Consider the following 16,360-nt stretch of genomic DNA (forward strand, 5'->3'; position numbering starts at 1 on the left):
AAAATCTGTGGTCCAACAGATTCAGTCCTGTGCGCTCTCGGTTTTCATGCATGTGATTTACCACAAGATCCCTAGGCTGGACATGTATGAGGGGGTACCCAAAAGAAATGAACTAATTTTCTGGTGGGCAGAGATTTTCTAGTACTGAATTTTAATGCTAGGATCACATAGAGTAAACATTCCAATCATTAAGCCGAGTACACTCACTTAAGGAGGTCACAACTAGTTTTGGCAGAGTTTATAGTGACAACTGCTTCGTGAGATAGTTGTTTTTGCAATGGCTGATTTTCATGAACTACATGCCATGGTGAAATTTCACTTTTGCTTGGAAAAAGTGGAACAGAAACTCTTGAAATGTTCAAAATGGTGTACAAGGATGATGCTATGGGGAAATTTCAAGTGTTTGAGTGGTTGTTCCTGTTTCAGAAATGGTGAAATGTCAGTTATTGACAAATCTTGTTTTGGTATCCTTCAATGGCCCAAACACACAAAAGTGTTGAAAACATTCATGTACTCATCAACAGAGATAAACATGGGCTATTAAAGAAATTGTGGAGCTGTTGGGAATGACTTGAGGTCATTGAGTTGGGACAGGAGGTTTGGAAACGAAAAGTGTGACTGCGAAATTCGTGCCACGACTGTTAAATGTTGAACAATAAGGAGGAGGAAGCATGCTGTGTTTTGAAAGAAGAGTTCTGAAATGATCCAAACTTTTTTCAAAAATTGGTACAGGTGGCAAAGCTAGATGCTGTAGCAACAATTGTGAATCACAGCAACAGTCATAGCAACAATTGTGAATCACAGCAACAGTCAAGCAGTGGAATACTTCTAGTTCACCTCGCCCCAAGGAAGCTCATCAGATGAAGTCAAACATTATAACACTGCCAATTTGCTTTTACGATGTGAGAGGAGTCATCTATTCAGAATTTGTTCTTCAGGGTAAGACAGTTAACGGGCTTTCTTCTTGGAAATTTTGAAAAGACTGTGCAAAAATGTGCAGTGGAAGTGGCCTCATTTGTGGCAATTGGGTGACTGGTTTTTTCATCACGACAATGTTCCTGCTCCCACAGTTCTGTCTGTATGACAATTCATGACCAAAACTGCTATGACCCCTGTTCCTCAACCTCCATCCCCCCATACCCACCCCCACCCCCACTGTCACCAGACATTTCCCCATGTAATCTTTTTTTGTTTCCTAGAATGAAAACAGACATGAAAGGAAAATGTTTTGTTGATGTTGCCGAGGTGAAGGAAAAAAGACGGAGGTGCTGTCAAGCATCAGTAAAGGTGAATTTAAACAATGTTTTGAAATATGGAATAAAAGAGTAGATGAGTGTGTTAGTGCAAGTGGAGAGTACTGTTAAGGGGATTGAAGGTTTGTGCTTAAAAGTGACTAAATAAGCTGAAAAATAATTTTTTTTTTCTTTGGGTACACCCTTGTACAGTCAAGAAGATTACGTATCTGTACTTATAGAGTCCAGGCAGTCTCCTAACAGCTCCTAGACAGTCACTAGAGTACCGACCAGAGAAAGTCAGAGCATTATACTAGCATTGCAGCTGTAGCTAGCTAAAACGAAGCTTTCTGTCACCTCTAAAAAGGAAGAGATGGGATCTGATTGCCATCATCAAAAAACAACACAACTGCCTCTAATCCATGTGAAAAATATTATGTCCCCTATCAACATTGGATTTAAATATTGGCCCCCTGTGCAGAATAAAATGTTGCAGCGTTTTAATGGACAGGAAAAGGAAACTTATTTCATTTGACCAAATCTTGTATACAACAATGTACTGATTCCTGGAGGGAGGCAATTGTAGTTCCTCTCTTCAATCCAAGGAAGGGCTGTATGTGTCAAAATAGTTAACACAGTATTGTTATTTCAAGCTGTGTAGGTGAGACTTTGCAGGATATAGTGAGCAACTGGTTAAAATAGGCTCTAGAAACTAAGAAACTCTGAAGTCACATCTATTGTGAATTCATAGTTATACACCATTGATAACTTACCTACTGGAGGTGGCTGTAGAGAAGTATATCCTTCTCAGACAACTTGAGGCACAGTGTCATTGGTACATTTCCAGTGATGTGGCTTCTAGTGATGACTCTCATCTTCTTGTGATCGTTTCTCTACAAAAATTTCTTTAGACTTTTGTGGGCCATGCCTTACTTACTGGGACATTGTATGCCCTATGCCGCCAAAGTTCAATTATTGAATTCTGTGGCCCATTATCTTGGAAACTTTTTGAAACACCAACTTATAATTTTCTATAATTATTGAATGTGTCTTTCTAGATACACCGAACTAGAATTATTACTAAATTGTATTGTGAGGCATGTTATGTTTTTTTTCCAAACACTCAAATTTTTTGGCAAAATTTTGTAAATAAAAGAACATAAAACCAAAACAACTCCAGATATTTTAATTATTCTAGTTCCATATGTGTTGAATCTCACACTTGGCATGCAGTGAAAATTTCGTGTCTCTACCATCAGTACAATTTTAGAAAACGGGTCATTTATTGCAAAAAATGTAGTTCGGGGTATTGAGGTTTAAAACTTTTTTTATTACAAGTACTTAGACAGGCTTACATTTGTGCGTCTTTTGTCCACTAGAATTGCCCTGGCCCATAGTCTGTGTCTTCTTCAGTGTCACAACAGCCCAGTGCTTGCCTCCTCTTTTTCTTTCTTGGTTGTTTTGTCATTTGGCAGCTAACTCTGCTTCACGTGCATGAAGCTCATCCAGTTCCCGCAGTCATTTAGCTGTGTTCTGTCCAAATCTTACCCTAACTTCTCCAGAACCTTAAGTCTTCCATAGTTCCCACCATTAAAAGTTATTACAGCATCAGGCACTGCTAACTTTAAGAGTCATAAGGCCAAGAAATACTTTTTCAGGCACACGACACCCTACAACATTATTGAAGGATTCATTAACATTCTGGGTCTTCCCATGTAAACACTTCTTTAGTAGCTCAGGATTTGCCAAATCTCTGTAAATAGGTTTGATTGCCTCCATTACTGTCAAAGGAGGAGAATGTTTATGTGTAAATTCATGCAGGGTGCTAGAAAATTCAGCTTGCCTATATTTACACCAAGTGTTTGGTGAAGGTGGACACAAAGCATGACATGACTTTTCATTGGTTGATATTCGATGAAAGAAAGTGCTCCACACAGCTCTTTTCATCTTCTCTAAATTGTCACAGTTATCTCTAATGGCCTTCCCAAAATTTTCCTGTAATTCATCAATTACTTTTCTGATACTAGTTTTCATTGAAAGTAGTGTGATTATCGGCTATTTTTGGAGTAAGCTAACTTCTATTTCTTTTTATACGTAAATAAACTAAGGACTGATTTGTTTATTTGTAATGCCAACTTCTGAGACGTAGCAGTAGGCACAAAACAAAGCAATTCACAGCCTTCTAGACTGTGTAGTTCCCAAGATGTGACTTCTCAACTGTGGCAGTATAAGCGTAGCTGTGAAATTTGACAGTCACATGTCAATATTCAAAATATCATTTGAAGGTCTCTCAATTGTCTGTTTTTAATGTATACCAAAATGTTCAGGAAGTCCAAAGTACATTCTGGAGTAGAAAACAGAAAATGTCAAATTTCAACGAATTTCACATACAATGTACCCTTAACTGTTTTGGTCAGAGCAGTAGCATCTACCAGTAACTTATTTTAAATGTAGCCATGTTTGCTATAGTTATTAATAGTGTATTGTACACAGTGTAAAGCCCTATTCAGTGATTCTTTATGTGGATGCTTTTGTTACCTTGTAGTTTTCCTAATAGCCATGATTTCCAATTGCAGGTCTGATGACCTTGCCGTTTAGTCCCATAACCCCCCTCCCCCTCAATCAATCAATCAATCAATCAATCAATCAATCAATCACCTTCAGTTGTCAGATAATAGGTTGGAGGCATGTGCTGAATGATGAGGCACATGGGCACCCTTTGGTGACCCACGGGCCTGATTCAAATTCTTACTTAAACTTGCGGGCTGGCTTGTCACATGACGTGACAGCAACACTCCTAGCACATGAATTAAAACTGTAGTTCCCATGATGTTAATGTGTATAACACAACACACTGGTATGAATGGCACCCCTTTCCCGATGTGCCATGTCAATAAATTGTACCTCAGAACAAATGTTTTTGAGAGTAAATTCATTATCTGTTCATTCCATTTTCAGATGTTTGCATTTATTTACATTTAGTCAACATTGTTTCTTTACTTACAGTGTTTTACAGTAGCTGCCATAAAATCTTCCATTACAAAATTATGCAATGTTGTTCGTAAGAAACAACGTTCATGGCATATAAATAAATATCATGGAAAAATAAATGTCAATAAAAAAAGCAGCTGGTTGCACCTAATTATTTATAAATTACCTTCAGTTTCAACAGTTGCAGTGATCTAATATGTTCACAGTCGACAAGAAGTATTTACTGATGTTAGTGTGTGAAAGAACAGAAAAGCAAAATATGGCAATGAAACAAGCAATCCTAGTTGAAAAGTGATTAGGAATAAATTCATGATATATGGCCACAAGCAGGTCATTACAGAGTTTTAAACATAAATGTACTAATATCACCAAACTTTATTAGCAGGCATTTTTTTAAATATTTGTCCAAAAATACTTTCAATGACTGGTTGCATAGGCATGGATTGTTACTGTAACACAAAAGGAACATCACTTTTTTATTTATTTTAAAGAGTTTAAAAGTATAAATCACTTGGCATATACAGGGTGTTTAAAAAATGACCGGTATATTTGAAACGGCAATAAAAACTAAACGAGCAGCGATAGAAATACACCGTTTGTTGCAATATGCTTGGGACAACAGTACATTTTCAGGCAGACAAACTTTCGAAATTACAGTAGTTACAATTTTCAACAACAGATGGCGCTGCAGTCTGGGAAACACTATAGTACGATATTTTCCACATATCCACCATGTGTAGCAATAATATGGCGTAGTCTCTGAATGAAATTACCCGAAACCTTTGACAACGTGTCTGGCGGAATGGCTTCACATGCAGATGAGATGTACTGCTTCAGCTGTTCAATTGTTTCTGGATTCTGGCGGTACACCTGGTCTTTCAAGTGTCCCCACAGAAAGAAGTGACAGGGGTTCATGTCTGGCGAATAGGGAGGCCAATCCACGCCGCCTCCTGTATGTTTCAGATAGCCCAAAGCAATCACACGATCATCGAAATATTCATTCAGGAAATTAAAGACGTCGGCCGTGCGATGTGGCCGGGCACCATCTTGCATAAACCACGAGGTGTTCGCAGTGTTGTCTAAGGCAGTTTGTACCGCCGGGCACCATCTTGCATAAACCACGAGGTGTTCGCAGTGTTGTCTAAGGCAGTTTGTACCGCCACAAATTCACGAAGAATGTCCAGATAGCATGATGCAGTAATCGTTTCGGATCTGAAAAATGGGCCAATGATTCCTTTGGAAGAAATGGTGGCCCAGACCAGTACTTTTTGAGGATGCAGGGACGATGGGACTGCAACATGGGGCTTTTCGGTTCCCCATATGCGCCAGTTCTGTTTATTGACGAAGCCGTCCAGGTAAAAATAAGCTTCGTCAGTAAGCCAAATGCTGCCCACATGCCTATCGCCGTCATCAATCCTATGCACTATATCGTTAGCGAATGTCTCTCGTGCAGCAATGGTAGCGGCGCTGAGGGGTTGCCGCGCTTGAATTTTGTATGGATAGAGGTGTAAACTCTGGCGCACGAGACAATACGTGGACGTTGGCGTCATTTGGACCGCAGCTGCAACACGGCGAACGGAAACCTGAGGCCGCTGTCGGATCACCTGCTACACTAGCTGCGCGTTGCCCTCTGTGGTTGCCGTACGCGGTCGCCCTACCTTTCCAGCACGTTCATCCGTCACGTTCCCAGTCCGTTGAAATTTTTCAAAGAGATCCTTTATTGTATCGCTTTTCGGTCCTTTGGTTACATTAAACCTCCGTTGAAAACTTCGTCTTGTTGCAACAACACTGTGTTCTAGGTGGTGGAATTCCAACACCAGAAAAATCCTCTGTTCTAAGGAATAAACCATGTTGTCCACAGCACACTGGCACGTTGTGAACAGCACACGCCTACAGCAGAAAGACGACGTAAAGAATGGCGCATCCACAGACTGCGTTGTCTTCTATATCTTTCACATCACTTGCAGCGCCATCGGTTGTTGAAAATTGTAACTACAGTAATTTCGAAAGTTTGTCCGCCTGAAAATGTACTGTTGTCCCAAGCATATTGCAACAAACGGTGTATTTCTATCGCTGCTCGTTTAGTTTTTATTGCCGTTTCAAATATACTGGTCATTTTTGAAACAACCTGTATCAGCAGTATTATGCAGAAACCAAACTGGAATAATGCGAACAATAGAATGGTGAACATCTGAAAATGTGTCATAGACAGAGTACGAATTTCTACCGCAGGCCAAATTGAAACCAGTGGAGGCTGGGTCTGGGCTGCGTGCTGCCGGTTGTCCACTCATGTTTTAAGTTATCTTCGGGAAGAACAGTATATGTTCACATTCATGATTATGGATGATGGGCGCTCAAAATATAAGCATAACTTTCCACCAAGAAATTTCATGTTTTCTCACATCTAAAATATCTCAAATCCATAAGTCACCCATCATCTTACACACCTGAGCCACAAACCATGAGAACCAGACTGAACACACATTCTGAAATTCTGTAAGGCTTTTCTGTGATGCTGGCTGGTTTACTGCTGCACAAGATATGCTTCATTTCAACGTCCATATCTGAAAATTACAGCCTTTTCATTCAAGAGAATGAGACATGTAACAAAAGGAAAAGCTTGTGGGGTGTTGAGGCTGGTGGGACACCACTTGCCATCATATTGCATCTCTTCCTGCTGCAACAAACATACAGCACTTTGTCACTTTCATACTTACCAGCTTTCCAAAATGGTGTACACTCTACAGTGAAGTGGCTCTTCAGACAACAAAACCATTCTGGTTTCATGTTAACCATAGATGTGGAGGTAAAAATGCTATCCTTAACAGATGAGGAGCATCATTTCAAATCTTTTATGTTCAGGAAGCAAAATTTTACTGTTGTGAAATATGAAGGTATTGTGATTGAGGCTTACTTCTAAAAACATGAAAAAGTGGAATCTATTTGCAGCTGGGTTCTTCAGGTTCAAGGAAAATGATTTGGATTTAATATCCATTGATCCAGTAATCTGTAAAATATATAAACAAAAATCATAATAAAGTAAATACATAGCTAACCAATTATTTTTGTTATTACTGTAGAAGAGCATTGTCTTTTAATGCAAAATTAAGTTTTTCGCAATATACATTCTAATGTATATTTGTCAATTGACTTTAATAGGATTTGTATCAAACCAACATGTTGTTATTGAAAACCATGTTATTATGCAATAAAAATATTCACATTAATCATTCTGATATATAATTAACAACCTGTTTCTGCTCTAATTCTTTAATGATATACAGTGTTATGTAAATACTTGTTTGTGTTATTATTGAAATAGTCAATCCAAAATCTAAATCTTATGGTTAAATGTTTTGATTTATAGTATGTTCATAATGACCATCCTATTCGTTTCTCTTCAAATTTGGTTCAGTTCTCCTTCTTCCAAGCAACCACAAACTGACATACAGTACTTACTTTTTCCTCATTGCCATTTACCGTAGCAATTTAATATTAAATGTTAGCATTGAAATATAAATCTCCTATGCTGCTCCAGTTATCCCGAAAACATTATTCACATCAGCCTTCTTTGCTTCACATCGAACGAGGTGGCACAGGACTTAGCATACTGGACTCGCATTTGGGAGGACAGTTCAAACTGCGCCCGGCCATCCTGATGTAGGTTTTCCATGATTTCCTTAAATTGCTTCAGGCAAATACCAGGATGATTCCTTTGAAAAGGCACGACTGATTTTCTTCCCCATCCTTACATAATCTGAGCTTGTCCTCTGTCTCTTATGACCTCGCTGTCAACGGGACATTAAACACTAATCTTCCTCCTCGTTTCACTCACTCTACTGATGGACAAATTTTCTTTTACCGCTTTTGGCCACCTCTTGAATTATCACTTGCAGAAATTTTTTCCTTCATAAATGAAAAATCTCTTCCTTTACAGACAGCAGCTGTTGTTGAAGATTTAGATTTAGCATTGCAGAGAAAAGTATACTTGTCAGCATAATCAGCTGAGCAAAGTAACAGCTTCATGTAGTGTTAATATTGGCCACAATACAGTTTGAAACACACTCTATAGAGGATTGATATGATTTGAAACAACAGCTAGTTTTCAGCAGCTATTTACAGTGTTAGTGAATAAGATTTGTTACAGTTTCATACTTCCCCATGAACCATGGACCTTGCCGTTGGTGGGGAGGCTTGCGTGCCTCAGCGATACAGATGGCCGTACCGTAGGTGCAACCACAACAGAGGGGTATCTGTTGAGAGGCCAGACAAACATGTGGTTCCTGAAGAGGGGCAGCAGCCTTTTCAGTAGTTGCAGGGGCAACAGTCTGGGTGATTGACTGATCTGGCCTTGTAACATTAACCAAAACGGCCTTGCTGTGCTGGTACTGCGAACGGCTGAAAGCAAGGGGAAACTACAGCCGTAATTTTTCCCGAGGACATGCAGCTTTACTGTATGGTTAAATGATGATGGCGTCCTCTTGGGTAAAATATTCCGGAGGTAAAATAGTCCCCCATTCGGATCTCCGGGCGGGGACTACTCAAGAGGATGTCGTTACCAGGAGAAAGAAAACTGGCGTTCTACGGATCGGAGCGTGGAATGTCAGATCACTTAATCGGGCAGGTAGGTTAGAAAATTTAAAAAGGGAAATGGATAGGTTAAAGTTAGATATAGTGGGAATTAGTGAAGTTCGGTGGCAGGAGGAACAAGACTTTTGGTCAGGTGATTACAGGGTTATAAATACAAAATCAAATAGGGGTAATGCAGGAGTAGGTTTAATAATGAATAAAAAAATAGGAGTGCGGGTTAGCTACTACAAACAGCATAGTGAACGCATTATTGTGGCCAACATAGACACAAAGCCCATGCCTACTACAGTAGTACAAGTTTATATGCCAACTAGCTCTGCAGATGATGAAGAAATAGATGAAATGTATGACGAGATAAAAGAAATTATTCAGGTAGTGAAGGGAGATGAAAATTTAATAGTCATGGGTGACTGGAATTCGTCAGTAGGAAAAGGGAGAGAAGGAAACATAGTAGGTGAATATGGATTGGGGGGAAGAAATGAAAGAGGAAGCCGTCTGGTAGAATTTTGCACAGAGCATAACTTAATCATAGCTAACACTTGGTTCAAGAATCATAAAAGAAGGTTGTATACATGGAAGAATCCTGGAGATACTAAAAGGTATCAGATAGATTATATAATGGTAAGACAGAGATTTAGGAACCAGGTTTTAAATTGTAGGACATTTCCAGGGGCAGATGTGGATTCTGACCACAATCTATTGGTTATGAACTGCAGATTGAAACTGAAGAAGCTGCAAAAAGGTGGGAATTTAAGGAGATGGGACCTAGATAAACTGAAAGAACCAGAGGTTGTAGAGAGTTTCAGGGAGAGCATAAGGGAACAATTGACAGGAATGGGGGATAGAAATACAGTAGAAGAAGAATGGGTAGCTCTGAGGGATGAAGTAGTGAAGGCAGCAGACGATCAAGTAGGTAAAAAGACGAAGGCTAGTAGAAATCCTTGGGTAACAGAAGAATTACTGAATTTAATTGATGAAAGGAGAAAATATAAAAATGCAGTAAATGAAGAAGGCAAAAAGGAATACAAACGTCTCAAAAATGAGATCAACAGGAAGTGCAAAATGGCTAAGCAGGGATGGCTAGAGGACAAATGTAAGGATGTAGAGGCTTGTCTCTCTAGGGGTAAGATAGATACTGCCTACAGGAAAATTAAAGAGTCCTTTGGAGAGAAGAGAACCACTTGTATGAATATCAAGAGTTCAGATGGCAACCCAGTTCTAAGCAAAAAAGGGAAGGCAGAAAGGTGGAAGGAGTATATAGAGGGTCTATACAAGGGCGATGTACTTGAGGACAATATTATGGAAATGGAAGAGAATGTAGATGAAGACGAAATGGGAGATAAGATACTGCGTGAAGAGTTTGACAGAGCACTGAAAGACCTGAGTCGAAACAAGGCCCCGGGAGTAGACAACATTCCATTAGCACTACTGGTGGCCTTGGGAGAGCCAGTCATGACAAAACTCTACCATCTGGTGAGCAAGATGTATGAGACAGGCGAAATACCCTCAGACTTCAAGAAGAATATAATAATTCCAATCCCAAAGAAAGTAGGTGTTGACAGATGTGAAAATTACCGAACTATCAGTTTAATAAGTCACAACTGCAAATTACTAACGCGAATTCTTTACAGACGAATGGAAAAACTGGTAGAAGCGGACCTCGGGGAAGATCAGTTTGGATTCCGTAGAAATGTTGGAACATGTGAGGCAATACTAACCTTACGACTTATCTTAGAAGAAAGATTAAGAAAAGGCAAACCTACGTTTCTAGCATTTGTAGACTTAGAGAAAGCTTTTGACAATGTTAACTGGAATACTCTCTTTCAAATTCTGAAGGTGGCAAGGGTAAAATACAGGGAGCGAAAGGCTATTTACAATTTGTACAGAAACCAGATGGCAGTTATAAGAGTCGAGGGGCATGAAAGGGAAGCAGTGGTTGGGAAAGGAGTGAGACAGGGTTGTAGCCTCTCCCCGATGTTATTCAATCTGTATATTGAGCAAGCAGTAAAGGAAACAAAAGAAAAATTCAGAGTAGGTATTAAAATTCATGGAGAAAAAGTAAAAACTTTGAGGTTCGCCGATGACATTGTAATTCTGTCAGAGACAGCAAAGGACTTGGAAGAGCAGTTGAACGGAATGGACAGTGTCTTGAAAGGAGGATATAAGTTGAACATTAACAAAAGAAAAACGAGGATAATGGAATGTAGTCAAATTAAATCGGGTGATGCTGAGGGAATTAGATTAGGAAATGAGACACTTAAAGTAGTTAAGGAGTTTTGCTATTTAGGGAGTAAAATAACTGATGATGGTCGAAGTAGAGAGGATATAAAATGTAGACTGGCAATGGCAAGGAAATCGTTTCTGAAGAAGAGAAATTTGTTAACATCGAGTATAGATTTAAGTGTCAGGAAGTTGTTTCGGAAAGTATTCGTATGGAGTGTAGCCATGTATGGAAGTGAAACATGGACGATAAATAGTTTGGACAAGAAGAGAATAGAAGCTTTCGAAATGTGGTGCTACAGAAGAATGCTGAAGATAAGGTGGGTAGATCACATAACTAATGAGGAGGTATTGAATAGGATTGGGGAGAAGAGAAGTTTGTGGCACAACTTGACTAGAAGAAGGGATTGGTTGGTAGGACACGTTTTGAGGCATCAAGGGATCACAAATTTAGCATTGGAGGGCAGCGTGGAGGGTAAAAATCGTAGAGGGAGACCAAGAGATGAATACACTAAGCAAATTCAGAAGGATCTATGTTGCAGTAGGTACTGGGAGATGAAGAAGCTTGCACAGGATAGAGTAGCATGGAGAGCTGCATCAAACCAGTCTCAGGACTGAAGACGACAACAACAACAACAGTTTCATAACATGAAAATTGCTTCAGAAACTATATGAAAGTGTATTAACCTCAATTTTGTCAGTTGGTGGATATAATATGATTTGAAACAATGCTCATCAGATTGGGAAGTTGTTTACAACCTTTGGTTTCTAAGAGTATTTCAGAACATGATTTTAAGTCTGTGTTCAAAGAAATTTTAAATGGTTACTTTTGTAACCCTCACTATGGGGCCAAATTAACACTCTGTAACAACAGACTGAATTGCACATTAATTCACAAAAACCAAACATTAATAGTTCCTGATTCAATTTATGTTAAGTCCAAGCATACTACTTTGTTGTGCAAATGTATGGCAATTATAATATTAAGTAGAGTTCCAAGTAAGTCTTACAGTGGTGGAAACAACATGCTCATCAAATAGCACTATACAGAAATGTTATACCAGCTCTTGGATTGCATGTTACAGTCCCATCACTAGTTACCCAGCAGCTAGCAAAGAAAAATTGAGGGCAAGCTATCAACAAGCAGTCTTATGTTGTCCCACTATAGAATTTCATGCAGCAGCCTGCAATGTCATTGCATACCCTGTTGGAGGTGCCCTCGACATGTGGGCAATGTTATGCATATCAGCATATGTATATCTTCCATTTGCAAGTCCAGCAGGAGTACTAAAGTAACTACAACCATGTTATAGTATACTCTGATGGGTCTAAATAGGGCACAATCTCTAGGTACAGATACAGCCTTGATTGAAAAGCTTTATTTCCTGAGTTTGCCTTTTGTAATGCTCTGAATATGTTTCTTTCCATGTATTAATTGGTATTTTTATAGTACTACACTTCCTATCTTTGGAACTGCCATTATATTCCATCAGTTGTTCCACAACGTGTGATAGTATTATTTGCATTTAAAGTATGTGTAGTGCTGTATTACCTAACCTCATAAGGACAAAAAATGATCAGTCTGCCATACACCCCTAAACTGAAACAAAATGACAGTAATAATAATAAAATTTCTTGTGTCTTAATTTTAAAAATAGTAAGTAGTAAAAAATAACTGATTTGGTATTGGCCAATTTTTTTATATTTCTGTGTCATCAACTATGTTTCAGGATTTTCCAATGGCAGTGGTAGGTACTGCCGGCCGAGGACTCATAGTGTATCAATTGGAAGGGAAACCCCAGGAGTACAAACGTATTGAATCACCCCTCAAGTATCAACATCGATGTGTTGCAATTTTCCGTGACAAAAAGAAGTCACCTACAGGTGAATAAAATTAAGATAACATTTGACTCGAACTAATGGAGATGAAATCATCCCTTCCATGTAGTTCAAGAAGTTTTGTTTATTACTTTGTGATGATAGAACACAGAAGAGGTTAAAAACTTTGCTAACCATAGTGTACATAGAGGAATCTTAAAGCAAACTTAACAGCTAGTCAGGCTTTAGGATATTATAATGTTTCTTCCCCTTGGACTACTTCTCACAATCTGGTTTAATCAGATTGGGGAAAATGCAGCTAATTCGTGGTTCAGTATATAAATGTGTTATCAGTTTTGATCTATTTTTATTGCTGATATACCCTCTTTTTGTATACTAGTATTAATATATTTCCTCATAAAAGCTACAAATTGCTTAATATCTGAAGCATCATGGAGTTTGTCCAATCAGTTTCGTTGGTGAGCACAGCAGGCGCTACAGAGTCCACTTAATGGTATGTGGCAAACGAACTTCATTCAGTCATGATGCTCGTTTTCCTCATGTGAAAATAAAAAACAGTTTTAAAAAAAGGAACTAACAGAATTAAATTCTTTTAGAATACAATTAAAACCTTAAATAATAGTATATTAGTGGAACGCAACACCCGTGATTGCACTAGTAGTAAGAGTACAAATGTAAACATGGGCAATTTTGTGACATTACATAGCCTCCTTACTAACTGCCCAATCAAAGGTAAGAAAGTCTGTTTCTGATAGTAACTATAGTATTCAACAGTGTAAACATGAAAAGGAAATTCAAAGTTCTGTATGTATATAGGGTGTTACAAAAAGGTACGGCCAAACTTTCAGGAAACATTCCTCACACACAAAGAAAGAAAATATGTTATGTGGATATGTGTCCGGAAACACTTACTTTCGATGTTAGAGCTCATTTTATTACTTCTCTTCAAATCACATTAATCATGGAATGGAAACACACACAGCAACAGAACGTACCAGCGTGACTTCAAACACTTTGTTACAGGAAATGTTCAAAATGTCCTCTGTTAGCGAGAATACATGCATCCACTCTCTGTCGCATGGAATCCCTGATGCGCTGATGCAGCCCTGGAGAATGGCGTATTGTATCACAGCCGTCCACAGTACGAGCACGGAGAGTCTCTACATTTGGTACCGGGGTTGCGTAGACAAGAGCTTTCAAATGCCCCCATAAATGAAAGTCAAGAGGGTTGAGGTCAGGAGAGCGTGGAGGCCATGGAATTGGTCCGTCTCTACCGATCCATCGGTCACCAAATCTGTTGTTGAGAAGCGTACGAACACTTCAACTGAAATGTGCGGGAGCTCCATCGCGCATGAACCACATGCTGTGTGGTACTTGTAAAGGCACATGTTCTAGCAGCACAGGTAGAGTATCCCGTATGAAATCATGAAAACGTGCTCCATTGAGCGTAGGTGGAAGAACATGGGGCCCAATCAAGACATCACCAACAATGCCTGCCCAAACGTTCACAGAAAATCTGTGTTGATGACGTGATTGCACAATTGCGTGCGGATTCTCGTCATCCCATACATGTTGATTGTGAAAATTTACAATTTGATCACGTTCGAATGAAGCCTCATCCGTAAAGAGAACATTTGCACTGAAATGAGGATTGACACATTGTTGGATGAACCATTCGCAGAAGTGTACCCGTGGAGGCCAATCAGCTGCTGATAATGCCTGCACACGCTGTACATGGTACGGAAACAACTGGTTGTCCCGTAGCACTCTCCATACAGTGACATGGTCAACGTTACCTTGTACAGCATCATCTTCTCTGACGCTGACATTAGGGTTATCGTCAACTGCACGAAGAATTGCCTCGTCCATTGCAGGCGTCCTCATTGTTCTAGGTCTTCCCCAGTCACGAGTCATAGGCTGGAATGTTCCGTGCTCCCTAAGATGCCGATCAATTGCTTTGAACGTCTTCCTGTCGGGGCACCTTCATTCTGGAAATCTGTCTCAATACAAATGTACCGCGCCATGGCTATTGCCCCGTGCTAATCCATACATCAAATGGGTATCTGCCAACTCCGCATTTTTAAACATTGCACTGACTGCAAAACCACGTTCGTCTACATCTACATCTACATCGATACTCCGCAAGCCACCCAACGGTGTGTGGCGGAGGGCACTTTACGTGCCACTGTCATTACCTCCCTTTCCTGTTCCAGTCGCGTATGGTTCGCGGGAACAACGACTGTCTGAAAGCCTCCGTGCGCGCTCTAATCTCTCTAATTTTACATTCGTGATCTCCTCGGGAAGTATAAGTAGGGGGAAGCAATATATTCGATACCTCATCCAGAAACGCACCCTCTCGAAACCTGGCGAGCAAGCTACACCGCGATGCAGAGCACCTCTCTTGCAGAGTCTGCCACTTGAGTTTATTAAACATCTCCGTAACGCTATCACAGTTACCAAACAACCCAGTGACGAAACGCGCCGCTCTTCTTTGGATCTTCTCTATCTCCTCCGTCAACCCGACCTGGTACGGATCCCACACTGATGAGCAATACTCAAGTATAGGTCGAACGAGTGTTTTGTAAGCCACCTCCTTTGTTGATGGACTACATTTTCTAAGCACTCTCCCAATGAATCTCAACCTGGTACCCGCCTTACCAACAATTAGTTTTATATGATCATTCCACTTCAAATCGTTCCGTACGCATACTCCCAGATATTTTACAGAAGTAACTGCTACCAGTGTTTGTTCCGCTATCATACAATAAGGGATCCTTCTTTCTATGTATTCGCAATACATTACATTTGTCTATGTTAAGGGTCAGTTGCCACTCCCTGCACCAAGTGCCTATCCGCTGCAGATCTTCCTGTATTTCGCTACAATTTTCTAATGCAGCAACTTCTCTGTATACTACAGCATCATCCGCGAAAAGCCACATGGAACTTCCGACACTATCTACTAAGTCATTTATATATATTGTGAAAAGCAATGGTCCCATAACACTCCCCTGTGGCACGCCAGAGGTTAGTTTAACGTCTGTAGACGTCTCTCCATTGATAACAACATGCTGTGTTCTGTTTGCTAAAAACTCTTCAATCCAGCCACACAGCTGGTCTGATATTCCGTAGGCTCTTACTTTGTTTATCAGGCGACAGTGCGGAACTGTATCGAACGCCTTCCGGAAGTCAAGAAAAATAGCATCTACCTGGGAGCCTGTATCTAATATTTTCTGGGTCTCATGAACAAATAAGGCGAGTTGGGTCTCACACGATCGCTGTTTCCGGAATCCATGTTGATTCCTACATAGTAGATTCTGGGTTTCCAGAAATGACATGATACGCGAGCAAAAAACATGTTCTAAAATTCTACAAGAGATCGACGTAAGAGATATAGGTCTATAGTTTTGCGCATCTGCTCGACGACCCTTCTTGAAGACTGGGACTATCTGTGCTCTTTTCCAATCATTTGGAACCCTCCGTTCCTCTAG

At 39.9% G+C, this 16,360-nt stretch overlaps 1 protein-coding gene across 1 annotated transcript in view; it reads left to right on the plus strand.

The window, feature by feature from the left end:
• The window catches only part of LOC124802745 (protein Rae1), a 58,170-nt gene that overhangs the window by 10,069 nt on the left and 31,741 nt on the right, over positions 1-16,360 (plus strand). The window contains exon 5 of the mRNA XM_047263728.1: positions 12,764-12,917. Within this exon, the coding sequence (XP_047119684.1) occupies positions 12,764-12,917 (154 nt within the window). The remainder of the gene's footprint in view (positions 1-12,763; positions 12,918-16,360) is intronic.

The sequence above is a fragment of the Schistocerca piceifrons genome, chromosome 6 (assembly GCF_021461385.2).
Source record: "Schistocerca piceifrons isolate TAMUIC-IGC-003096 chromosome 6, iqSchPice1.1, whole genome shotgun sequence".
Classification (NCBI taxonomy): domain Eukaryota; kingdom Metazoa; phylum Arthropoda; class Insecta; order Orthoptera; family Acrididae; genus Schistocerca; species Schistocerca piceifrons.